The 13,488-nt window shown below is 43.6% G+C and overlaps 1 protein-coding gene across 1 annotated transcript; it reads right to left on the reverse strand.

Moving 5' to 3' along the window:
* Positions 1-12,338: 12,338 nt before the first annotated feature.
* Positions 12,339-12,906, reverse strand: LOC136316147 (small ribosomal subunit protein uS13). The gene has a single exon (XM_066247956.1). The coding sequence runs from the start codon at positions 12,859-12,861 to the stop codon at positions 12,403-12,405; it is 459 nt and encodes a 152-aa protein (XP_066104053.1). The 5' UTR covers positions 12,862-12,906; the 3' UTR covers positions 12,339-12,402.
* Positions 12,907-13,488: the final 582 nt, after the last annotated feature.

Consider the following 13,488-nt stretch of genomic DNA (forward strand, 5'->3'; position numbering starts at 1 on the left):
AAGGTGATTGCTTGGGATGGGCGTGATTATGTTAATATGAGTTGGGGGAGGGCTTTTGCACCAAAAGGGTTTAAAAGGAAGAGAGATCACGTTGTTCTGGGAGAAGAGTGATTAAGTTCTAGGAGAAGTCCATGCTATAGGAGAGCAGAAAGAGGCCATGTGAAGGAGGCCAGGGGAAGCAGCCAAGAAGGCGGAGTGCTAAAGACGAAGCCAGTTTGTGCAGTTTGTGCAGAGAGAAAGAGATGAGAACAGGTAAATAAGGCTGGTGAGCTAGAAACCTTTGATTCTAGAAAACTTGGATAAATCAGTAGCTTTGTGAGCGCTGAATGAGTGGGTTTTGGAGCCTAGTGTGTGTTTTTATTTGCCCACCGGGTGCAAGCTAGAATTAAAGCTAATGGCCCACCAGTTCTTGGCTCCATTGTTTCATTACCGTCTGTCTGAATCTGATGCGAACCTGCATGGGCCAGGCAGCTGTGATGGTGGCCCTGGATACTGGCTTTACACCATCAATAACAATAACAATGAGGGGATTTGTGGGTTTCTGCCTGGGTGGGACACCTGCCCTGAGGGCAGGGCAAGAAAAGAGGATTACCTGCAAGTTATCAAGTATAATATTGTAGATGCAAAAGACAACAGGCTAGATTAAGGTAAGCAACAACCTTTGTTAGAGAAAAATACCTCCCTGGGACATGACTACCTGCCATGAACTGCTTACTTAGAAAGTTTTAATTTCTGTGGTCTCTGAGTTTGTAAGGCCAACATGCAGGCCTCCCCTGAGCTTGTCAGGTTTAGCATGCGGCTCCTTTTTCGTCCACAAGGTGTGAGTCCTTCTGGAGCTCATTTTGCAGGAGTGGGAACTCGCCAACTGAGGAAATTAATCATTCCAGTTGCAGAATTTGAAGGGAATATGTTCCACTGTTTTAATCTGCTGCTGTGCAGAGCTGGCAGGGGCACTATTTTTACAAGGAAAGACTATGGATAGCCGGTTGAGAGGTCAACTTATGAATGTGTGCTGGAGGAGAGAGAATGCAGGGTGCTAAAGAAGAAGACAGTTTGTGCAGAAAGTTTGAAGACGGAAATAGGGAACAGCAGTGAGGGGCTTTTGCAAGCTCCGCTGAGACTGGTGGAACCTTTGATTCTAGGAGAAACCAAAGATTCTCCTGGTTGTGGAGCTGGAGAATGTGTCAGTGGCTTTGGGAGTTGTAAAGCCAGAAGCCACGGCCAGGGCCACCATCAGAGCAGCCCGACCCTTGCAGGTTCGCATTGGATTCGGACAGTCGGTAAAGAAACAATGGAGCCACAAACTGGTGGGCCATAGTCTTTAATTCTAGCTTGCACCCAGCCGGCAAGTAAAAACACACACTGGGCTCCAAAACCCACTCACATTCAGTGCTCACAAAGCTACTGACTTATCCGAGTTTCCTAGAATCAAAGGTTTCTAGCTCACCAGACTTATTCACCTCTGTTCCTCATCTCCTTCCTTTTCCAGCATCAAACTGCACAAACTGGCCTCTCACTCAATACTCCGCCATCTTGGCTGCTTCTCCTGACCACATGGCCTCTTTCTGCTCTCTGCTCCCTCTGCTCTCTCATGCTAATCATCCCAGGAACCAAGAGAGCAAGCTCCCGCTCCGTCCCCATTTTATAGTGTAGAAATCCAAACTCTTAATCCAATATACAAAATAGGGAAGTCTCTAATACAAAGTCACTTCTCTGAGGCATGATTGGATTGTACCACCCCACATCAAAAAAGGGTGGGAAAGGCTTAATTCCAAAACCAAGCCCCAGGCTACAAGGATTCTGCCTGCCTACCGCCTGCCCCCAACACACATTAATATCACCTGGGTGATGGCCTCCATGTGGGCGGCGTCATCTTTAACAAAGTGAGCATAATACATTTTATCTGCCCAACAGGAGTCGTGAGTGAAAGGGAAGTCTTTTCCCTGTGTGTTTGCTTGCTGGTCAGTGCGAGACTTGAATAAAGGAATGGCCCACCATTTTTTGGCTTCACTGTTTCTTTACTGTCTGCCCAAATCTTGCACCTGCATGGCCATGATGGCGACGGCCACAACTACTGGCCATACATTTGGCTTAGTTTGCGGCAGGATTTGGATCAGATTGGTATGGAGCCATCACAACCCTTGAGGGGTAGGGTAGAGTACTGGTTTTTATGGCTCCCCATGTGTTGGGTAGATAAAATATATTATACTCACTTAGTTAAAGATGGCGCTGCCCACGTGGAAGCCTGTCGCCCAGGTGATATTAATGTGTGTTGGGGGTGGGCTGAGGGCAGGCAGGATCCTTGTAGCCTGGGACTTGGTTTTAGGATTAAGCCTTTCCCACCCTTTTTGATGTTGGGTGCTACAATCCCATCATGCCTCAGATAAGTGACTGTAAAGCCAGAAGCCAGGGCCACCATCAGAGCAGCCCGGCCCATGCAGGTTCACATTGGATTCGGACAGTCGGTAAAGAAACAATGGAGCCACAAACTGGTGGGCCATAGTCTTTAATCCTAGCTTGCACCCGGCGGGCAAGTAAAAATACACACTGGGCTCCAAAACCCACTCACATTCAGTGCTCACAAAGCCACTGACTTATCCGAGTTTCCTAGAATCAAAGGTTTCTAGCTCACCAGCCTTATTCACCTCTGTTCCCCATCTCCTTCCTTCTCCAGTGTCAAACTGCACAAACTGGCCTTTCACTCAATACTCCGCCATCTTGGCTGCTTCTCCTGGCCACATGGCCTCTTTCTGCTCTCTGCTCTGCTCCCTCTGCTCTCTCATGCTAATCATCTAGGAACCAAGAGCGCAAGCTCCCGTTCTGCCCCTATTTTATAGTGTAGCTTCACAACCTTTAATCCAATATACAAAATAGAGAAGTCTCTAATACAAAGTCACTTATCTGAGGCATGATTGGATTGTATCACCCCACATCAAAAAGGGTGGGAAAGGCTTAATCCCAAAACCAAGCCCCAGGCTACAAGGATTCTGCCTGTCTTTAGCCCACCCCAACACACATTAATATCACCTGGGCGACGGACTCCTCGTGGGCAGCGTAATCTTTAACAAAGTGAGCATAATACAATTTATCTGCCCAACAGTGACTTTGTATTATAGACTTCCCTATTTTGTATATTGGATTAAAGGTTTGGATTTCTACACTATAAAATGGGGGCAGAATGGGGCTTGCTCTCGTGGTTCCTGAGATTATCATTAGAGGAAAGAGCAGAGAGGAGAGCAGAGAAAGGCCACGTGGAGGAGGCCAGGAGAAGCAGCCAAGATGGCAGAGTGTTGAGTGAGAAGCCAGTTTGTGCAGAGTTTGTGCAGGGAGAAGGAAGGAGATGGGGAACAGAGGTGAATAAGACCAGTGAGCTAGAAACCTTTGATTCTAGGAAACTCGGATAAGTCAGTAGCTTTGTGAGCACTGATGGGAGTGGGTTTTGGAGCCCAGTGTGTGTTTTTACTTGCCCGCTGGGTGCAAGCTAGGATAAAAGATGATGGCCCACCAGTTTTTGGCTCTGTGTTTCTTTACCGACTCTCCAAATCCAATGCAAATCTGCATGGGCCAGGCAGCTGTGATAGTGGCCTTGGATACTGGCTTTACAGCATGGCTGTTCTTTTGGGGACCATGGGCTGGCTGTTTTTACAGCCCTGTGAGAGGAAACTAAGAGGGCTATGGAAGAGGCTGCCTTGGGTCTGCAAACTGAGCAGTGGAAGGGGTTGGAATGGCCACAGGATATAGAGATGCAGATCCTGGAACTGGAGCAAGGCTGGAGAAGGAGGCCACATGGGTTCATGAGTGGCAGTTTGCCCTGGAAGTTGAACATTGGCAGAAGCAGTCATTGGAGGAACAGCTCAGCTGTGGGTTCAGCTTCATGAGAGCTGGCAGCCACAGGAGCCTAAGATGGAGCTGTGCAGGCGGAGTGGCTCTGAGTTGGTGGAAGCTGGTGTTTCCAGCTTCTCTTCTGAGGATGATGATGGATACATGAATTTACCACAACATCCAAACTGCCCTTTTGCTGTTCTGCTTGGCTATCTGACCCCACTGTTACTGGACTATCGCCCCTGAAACAGAAAAGTTCTAGGAAGCTGGTCAGCCACCCGAGGAGAAGCGTTCCAAGAAGCCGATATTGTAAAACTACAGAAGGGAGCACACCAGAACTGCTGACGCAACACACACTTGCTCAAAGCTGTCCCTTAACCCTATAAAAAATTTGCCTCAGAATCTGTTTGGGTGCACTTCTCCCAGAGCAGTGCCCCGGCAGGTCTTTCTCCTCTAATAAAGCCTGCACACCTGGTGTCCTAGTGCCGTCTCATTCTTACAGATGAGAAGGCTGAAGCTGCCACCTGCAGACTCCAGAAGGTAAAAGCCCAGCAGCAGAGAGTACCTACTAAGCCCCTGGTTAGGTTTGTGATTGTGGGACATAGGGGTGGATGGCATCATGCTTTCTGGAGCAGAGGCGGAAATGTCGGCTGCCATTGCCACATGCTCCTCCTTGGGGCAGTGTCTTAAGAGCTGCCAAAACAGTAGCAATGAGGGAGGAGGCCTGAGGCCCCATGTACGTGGACTGGCTCTTGGACTGCGACCAGAGGGCACCAGTGCCCTTCTTGGATGGACATGTGGCTTTTGGACAATGTGAGAGATCCTGATTGGGGGGGGGGTAGCTCTGGTGAAGGGCATCTTTGTAATTGTTGAAATCGTATGACTTGTACTGTTGCTGTAATTTGTGTGATGTGCCTAATTCCTTGCACAGGAATGCCTGTGGTGTGGATTGCAAAGTGAGCAAAAGAGGTGGAAAGTTGGGCAGATGAGTTTGTAAACTTTGTATTTTTTCAGTTTGCTCACTTTTAGTGTTAAAAAATGGCACTGGGGGCCCTGGCCGGTTGGCTCATTGGTAGAGCATCGGCCTGGCGTGTGGAGGACCCAGGTTCAATTCCCAGCCAGGGCACATAGGAGAAGCACCCATTTGCTTCTCCACCCCTCCCCCTCTCCTTCCTCTCTGTCTCTCTCTTTCCCTCCCGCAGCCAAGGCTCCATTGGAGCAAAGATGGCCTGGGTGTTGAGGATGGTTCTGTGGCCTCTGCCTCAGGCGCTAGAGTGGCTCTGGTCGCAACAGAGCGATGCCCCGGATGGGCAGAGCATCACCCCCTGGTGGGTGTGCCGAGTGGATCCCGGTTGGGTGCATGCGGGAGTCTGTCTGACTGCCTCCCCGTTTCTGGCTTTGGAAAAATACCAAAAAAAAAAAAAAAAATGGCACTGGGCAGTGCCAGGTATATGGTCTGTGAAATTGCAAATTACCTTCCTGCTTGGGAAGGGCCATTGTCTTGCTAATGTGCTGGAGGACAGAGAATGCAGGGTGCTGAAGAAGAAGCCAGTCTGTGCAGAAAATTTGAAGGAGATGGGGAACAAGAGGTGAGGGGCTTTTGCCAGCTCCGCTGAGACTGGTGGAGCCTTTGATTCTAGGAGAAACAGGAGAAGATTCTGGTGTGGAACTGAAGAATGTGTCAGGGCTTTGTGAGTTCTTTGTGAGTGAAAGGGAAGTAAATATTTTCCCCCATGTGTTTGCTTGTCGGCAGGTGCGAGACTTGAATAAAGGATGGCCACCATTTTTTGGCTTCACTGTTTCTTTACTGTCTGCCCGAATCCAATGAGGACCTGCACCTGCATGGCCACGATGATGATGGTCGAGACTACTGGCCATACATGAGATTGTGAGTGAATAATTTTTCTTTTGATTTTCCAAAATTTTATTTCAAATGGTTGTTGACTTAAATGTTTTTATTTATTTATTTATTTATTTATTTATTTATTTATTTATTTTGTATTTTTCTGAAGCTGGAAACGGGGAGAGACAGTCAGACAGACTCTCGCATGCGCCCGACCAGGATCCACCCAGCACGCCAGGGGGCGATGCTCTGCCCCTCCAGGGCGTCGCTCTGTTGCGACCAGAGCCACTCCAGCGCCTGGGGCAGAGGCCAAGGAGCCATCCCCAGCGCCTGGGCCATCTTTGCTCCAATGGAGCCTTGGCTGCGGGAGGGGAAGAGAGAGACAGAGAGGAAGAATGGGGGGGTGGAGAAGCAAATGGGCGCCTCTCCTATGTGCCCTGGCCGGGAATCGAGCCCGGGTCCCCTGCACGCCAGGCCGACGCTCTACCACTGAGCCAACTGGCCAGGGCCAAATGTTTTTATTTTTATTTATTTAATTTTAAAAAATTTTTACTTATTTTTAATTTATTGTGTTTACATGGATTCAAGTGTTCCATGAATATAATTCCCTCGACCCCCTGAGTCCCTTTTTATACCCCTTTTGCCCCCCTCTTGTTATCTCCCTCCCCCCTTCCCTCTAGGATTTGCTGTCCTGTTGTCTATATATCTGTGTTATATATATATAGTTTCACTAATCCCTTAACATTCTCTGATCCCATCCCCTCATCCCCCTTCCCTCTACCTGCTGTCCCTCTGGTCCCTGTGACCCTGCCTCTGCCTCTATTTCGTTCCTCAGTTCACTTTGTCCATTAAATTCCACATATAAGTGAGATCATATGATATTTTTCTTTCTCTGCATGGCTTATTTCACTTAGCATAATAATCTCCAGGTCCATCCATGCTGTCACAAAAGGTAAGATTTCCTTTTTCTTTATGGCTCTGTAGTATTCCATTGTGTATATGTATCAGAGCTTTTTAATCCAATTGTCCACTGACAAACACTTGGGCTGTTTCCAGATCTTGGCTACTGTAAACAATGCTGCAAGAAACATGGGGGTGCATATCTTCTTTTGAATCAGTGATTTGGTATTCTTAGGATATATTCCTAAAAGTGGGATAGCTAAGTCAAAACGCAGTTCCATTTTTAATTTTTTGAGGAAACTCCATATAGTTCTCCACAGTGGCTGTACACGTCTGCATTACCACCAGCAGTGCAGGAGGGTTCCTTTTATCCACACTCTCTTCAACATTTATTGTGTGTTGTTTTGTTAATAAGTGTGATTCTGACTGGTGTGAGGTGATATCTCATTGTGGTTTTAATTTGCATTTCTCTGATGATTAGTGATGAACATTTTTTTTTTATTCATTTTAGAGAGGAGAGGGGGAGAGAGAGAGAGAGAGAGAGAGAGAGAGAGAGAGGAGAGACACAGAGAGAGAAGGGGGGAGGAGCTGGAAGCATCAACTCCCATATGTGCCTTGACCAGGCAAGCCCAGGGTTTCGAACCGGCGACCTCAGCATTTCCAGGTCGACGCTTTAAGTGATGAACATTTTTTCATATGTCTATTGGCCATTTATATGTCCTCTTTGGAGAAGCATCTATTCAGTTCTTTTGCCCATTTTTTTTTATTTGTATTTTTCTGAAGTTGGAGGCAGTCAGACAGATTCCCGCATGCGCCCGACCGGGATCCACCCAGCATGCCCACCAGGGGGCGATGCTCTGACCATCTGGGGCGTTGCTCTGCTGCAATCAGAGCCATTCTAGTGCCTGAGGCAGAGGCCACAGAGCCATCCTCAGCACCCGGGCAAACTTTGCTCCAATGGAGCCTTGGCTGCGGGAGGGGAAGAGAGAGACAGAGAGGAAGGAGAGGGGGAGGGGTGGAGAATCAGATGGGTGCTTCTCCTGTGTGCCCAGGACCAGAATCAAACCCGGGACTCCTCCACTCCAGGCCGACGCTCTACCACTGAGCCAACCGGCCAGGGCCTCTTTTGCCCATTTTTAAATTGGATTATTTACCTTCCTGGTGTTGAGTTTTAGAAGTTCTTTATAAATTTTGCTTTTTAACCCCTTATCAGACATATTGGTGAATATGTCCTCTCATTGTGTGAGTTGTCTTTTTATTTTGTTCATATTGTCTTTAGCTGTGAAAGAGCTTTTTAGTTTGATATAGTCACATTTGTTCATACTGTCCTTTATTTCACTTGCCCGTGAAGATAAATAAGCAAAAATATTGCTGCAAGAGATATCGGAGAGTTTACGGTCTATGTTTTCTTCCAAGATGTTTATGGTTTCACGACTTACATTTAAGTCTTTTATCCATTTTGAGTTTATTTTTGTGAATGTTGTAAGTTGGTGGTCTAGTTTCATTTTTTTGCAGGTAGCTGTCCAATTTTCTCAACACCATTTATTAAAGAGACTGTCTTTACTCCATTGTATGCTCTTACCTCCTTTGTCAAATATCAATTGACCATAAAGGTGTGGGTTGATTTCTGGGTTCTCTGTTCTATTCCATTAATATGTATGTCTGTTCTTATGCCAGTACCAAGCTGTTTTGAGTACAATGACCTTATAGTATAACTTGATATGAGGAAGTGTGATACTTCCCACTTTATTCTTCAGTTTCAAGATTGCTGAGGCTATTCATGTTCTTTTTTAGTTTCATATAAAATTTTGGAATATTTGTTCCATATCTTTAAAGTATGCCATTGGTATTTTAATAGGAATTGCATTGAATTTATAAATTGCTTTGGGTAATATAGACATTTTAATGATGTTTAGTCTTCCTATCCATGAACACGGTATATGCTTCCACCTGCTTGTATCTTCCTTGATTTCTTTTTATTCATGTTTTAAAAATTTCCACGTACAAGTCCTTTACCTCCTTGGTTAAATTTACTCTTAGGTACTTTATTTTTTTTTGTTGCAATCGTGAAGGGGATTGTTTCCTTAATTTCTTTTTCAGATAGTTTATTCTTGGTGTATAAAAATGCCACTGATTATTAAATATTAACTTTATATCCTTCCACCTTGCCAAATTCATTTATCAGGTCTAGTAGTTTTTGACTGAGACTTTAGGGTTTTCTATGAACAATATCATGTCATCAGCAAATAATGATAGTTTTACTTCTTTTCCAATTTGGATGCCTTTTATTTCTTCTTCTTATTTGATTGCTGTGGCTAGGACTTCCAGCGCTATGTTGAATAAGAGTGGTGAAAGGAGACACCCCTGCCTGGTTCCTGATCTTAAGGAGATTGCTTTTAACTTTTGCCCATTGATTATGATGTTGGCCATGGGTTTCTCATAGATAGCCTTTATCATGTTGAGGTATGTTCTCTGTATTCCCACTTTGCTGAGAGTTTTGATCCTAAATGGGTTCTGGACTTTACAAGTGCTTTTTCTGCATCTATTGATATTATCATGTGATTTTTATCCTTTCTTTTATTTATGTAATGAATCACATTTATTGATTTGCAAATATTGTACCAGATTTGCCACCCCAGAATAAATCCCACTTGATCATGATGTATGATTTTTTTTATATATTGCTGGATCCTTTTGCTAATATTTTGTTGAGAATTTTAGTACCTAAGTTCATAAGGGATGTTGGCCTATAGTTTTCTTTCTTTCTATTGTCTTTACCTGGTTTTGGAATAAAGTTTATGCTTGCCTTATAAAAGGAGCTTGGAAGTCTTCCCTCCTCTTGAATTTTTTGAAATAGCTTGAGAAGGATAGGAGTTAGTTCTTTTTTGAATATTTGGTAAAATTCGCCTGTGAAGCCATCTGGTCCAGGGCTTTTATTTGCTGGGAGTTTTTGGATAACTGTTTCAATTTCATTTGTTGTAACCAGTCTGTTTAGGTTTTCTGATTCTTCCAGATTGAGTTTTGGAAGATTATATGTTTCTAAAAATTTATCCATTTTGCCTAGGTTGTCCAATTTTTTTGTATACAGATCTTCATAGTGTTTTCTTACAATCCTTTCTATTTTTGTGGTGTCAGTTATTAGTTCTCCATTTTCATTTCTAATTTTATTTGAGTCCTCTCTCTTTTTCTCTTGATGAGTCTGGTTAAAGGTTCTTAAATATTGTTTACCTTTTTAAAAAAACAGCTCTTGGTTTCATTGATCTTCTGTATTGTTGTTTTAGCCTCTATGTCATTTATTTCCTCTCTGATCTTTATTCTTTCCTTCCTTCTACTTCCACTGGGCTTTATTTGTTGGTCTTTTTCTAGTTCTTTTAGATTCAGGGTTAAGTTGTTTAATTGAGCTTTCTCTTGCTTCTGAGGTATGCCTGTAATGGTATGAACTTCCCTCTCAGGACTGCTTTTGCTGTGTCCCATAAATTTTGAGTTGTTGTATGTTCATTTTCATTTGTTTCAAGGAAATTTTTTATTTCTTCCTTGATCTCATTGTTAACACGTTTATTATTTAATAGCATGCTATTTAGCCTCCAAGTGCTTCAATGTTTTTCAGTTTTTCTAATGTAATTGATTTTTAGTTTCATGTTGTTATGATCAAAGAAGGTTCTTGATACGATTTCAATCTTCTTAAATTTATTGAGACTCATTTTGTGTCCTAACATGTAGTCTATCCTAGAGAATGTACCATGAGGACTTGAAAGAATGTATATTCTGCTACTTTGGGGTAAAAGGTTCTGAAGATATTTATTAAATTCTGTTTATCTAGTGTTTCATTTAAGGCCGCTGTTTCTCTGTTAATTTTCTTTCTTGAGGATCTATCCATTGATGTTAGTGGGGTTTTGAAATCCCCTACTATTATAGTATTGCTGTTGATATTGCCCTTTATTCCATCAAAATCTGCTTTATATATTTAGGTGCTCCTATATTAGGTGCATAAATATTCACAATGGTTATATCCTCCTGTTGGATTGCTCCCTTTATTATTATGTAGTGACCTTCTTTATCCCTTACTTTGTTTTTATTTATTTATTATTTATTTATTTATTTTACAGGGACAGAGAGAGAGGGATAGATAGGGACAGACAGACAGGAACAGAGAGAGATGAGAAGCATCAATCATCAATTTCTTGTTGAGACACCTTAGTTGTTCATTGATTGCTTTCTCATATGTGCCTTGACCATGGGCCTTCAGCAGACCGAGTCACCCCTTGTTCAGCGACCTTAGGTCTGAGCTGGTGAGCTTTTTTTGCTCAACCCAGATGAGCTTGTGCTCAAGCTGGTGACCTCGGGGTCTCGAACCTGGGTTTTCCGCATCCCAGTCCAATGCTCTAGCCACTGTGCCACCACCTGGTCAGGCAACCTTACTTTGTTTTAAAGTCAATTTTGTCATATATAAGTATTGTTACCCCAGATTTTTTTTTTTTCATTTCCATTTGTGTGAAATACTTATTTCCATCTTTTCACTTTTAGTCTATCTGTATCTTTTGTTCTGAGGTGGGTCTCTAGTAGACAGCATATGTACAGGTCCTGTTTTCTTATCCATGCATCTATCCTATATCTTTTGATTGGAGCACTTAATCCATTTACATTTAAGGTTATTATTGATATATAGTTGTTTATTGCTATTTTATTCTTTAAATCTACATTTCTCTTTTTCTTATTTTTTTTACTCCCCCCCCCCCCCCCAGCAGGCCCCTTAACATTTCTTGCAGTACTGGTTTGGTTGGGTTGTAATGAATTCCTTGAGGATTTTTTTGTCTGGGAAGCTTTTTGTTTCCCCTTCAATTTTAAACAACAGCCTTGCTGGATAAAGAAGTCTTGGTTGTAGGTTCTTGCTTTTCATCAGTTTGAATATTTCTTGCCAATCCCTTCTGGCCTCAGTTGTTTCTGTTGAGAAATCAGATGTCATCTTTATGGGGGCTCCTCTGTGGATAATTAACTGCTTTTCTCTTGCAGTGTTTAGTATTCTTTCTTTGTCTCTTAACTTTAGCACTTTAATTATGATGTATCTTGCTGTAGGCCTCCTTGAGTTCCTCTTTAACGGAACTCTGTGTGCTTCTTGAACTTGTGTGACTTTTTCCTTCATCAAATTAGGAAAATTTCAGCTATGATTTCTTCAAACAGGTTCTCTATTCCTTGTTCGTTCTCTTCTCCTTTAGGAACCCTTATGATGTGGATGTTGTTTCTCTTCATGTTGTCACAGAGCTCTCTTAGAGTTTCTTCAGACTTTTTGAACCTTTTTTTTTTTTTTTGCTGCTCTGCTTCCATGCTTTCATTTATCTTGTCCTCTAAATTGCTGATTCAATCCTCTGCTGCATCCAACCTGCTATTAATTCCTTCTTAGTGCAGTCTTTATTTCTGATATTTTATTTGTTATTTCTGACTGGTTCTTTTTAATGATTTCAATGTCCGTTTTCATGCTTGCTATCTGTTTATTTAGATGCTCATTCTGTCCATCCATTGTTGATTTAAGATCTATGAGCATCCTAAAAACCATTGTTTTAAACTCTGCATTTGGTATTTTGGTTACTTCCATCTCATTCAGTTTTTTTGGGGTGGATTTCTCTTGTTGATTCATTTTGGTTGTATTTCTCTGTCCATTTTGTCTGTGTATTAGGTAGTGTTGTCTGACTTTGAAATTTTTGTGTGGTCTTTATGAAGAAGATGGGCTCGGTGGTACTGTCCTCCAGGCCACTTGTTTTCCTTGTTCTAGGAGTGCTTCTTTTTTTTTTTTTTTTTTTTTGGTGTATAAACTATTTATTTAACAGACAAGGCCTACAAATTTATTTCTTCTTGGACACACCCACAGTGCGACCCCGGCGGCCCGTAGTCTTGGTGTGCTGGCCTCGAACACGAAGACCCCAGAAATGGCGCAGCCCTCTGTGGGCCCGAATTTTCTTCAGCCGCTCCAGGTCTTCCCGAAGCTTGTTGTCCAGACCATTGGCCAGGACCTGGCTGTATTTTCCATCCTTCACATCCTTCTGCCGGTTCAAGAACCAGTCTGGGATCTTGTACTGGCGTGGGTTCTGCATAATGGTGATCACACGTTCCACCTCATCCTCTGTGAGCTCCCCTGCTCTCTTGGTGAGGTCGATGTCTGCTTTCCTCAACACCACGTGAGCGTATCTTCGCCCCACACCCTTAATGGCAGTGATGGCAAAGGCTATCTTCCGCCGACCATCGATGTTGGTGTTGAGTACTCGCAGAATGTGCTGGAACTTCTCGGGAATCACTAGAGACATGGCGCCAACGGCGTGTAGGCCTCCTGTGGAAGAGCTAGGGATGCTTCTTGAGGGTACTATTTTCCCTCTTGTTGTAGATGAGTATTAGATGCAGTTGGTCCTTTTGTGGGTACAGCTATCCCTTCAGGCTGGCTGGCTCTAAGGGTCAACCTTGATTATGTGTATTACACACTGTGCAATGTCTGTTCTGTTGGGCATATTTATTTTCCACAGTGTCTATGCCTGCTATACTCCACCTTTGGGTGTGCTGCTTATGTAGGTAGTTGAGTCTAGGGTTGTTGCTGCCTGCCACCCAGTATCAGTAGTGTTGGCTATAGTTCTTCTTGGGTTGGTGTCAGCTATTGTTTGTAATCCACTGTGGGCTACGAGTCTGCAGCTATTGCACTTTTTGTTGTTTGTGTCTGTGTTTTCTGTGTCTGGGTACTGTGGGAGGGGTCAATCTTTGTATAAGGATCAGCTTCCTCCTGCTTAGAGATGACAACAGCTCTATAAAGCCCCAACTCTATAAGATTTGTCTCCACTTTTCAGCTGTTCCTCCTCCTCTTGCAGTTGCCTGGTCTTCCCACAAAGTCTTCTGTAGTAAGACTGTAGTGTGGGCTCAGATTGGCCTCATCCAACCCACACTTC

This window comes from Saccopteryx bilineata, chromosome 12 (genome assembly GCF_036850765.1).
Source record: "Saccopteryx bilineata isolate mSacBil1 chromosome 12, mSacBil1_pri_phased_curated, whole genome shotgun sequence".
Taxonomy (NCBI): domain Eukaryota; kingdom Metazoa; phylum Chordata; class Mammalia; order Chiroptera; family Emballonuridae; genus Saccopteryx; species Saccopteryx bilineata.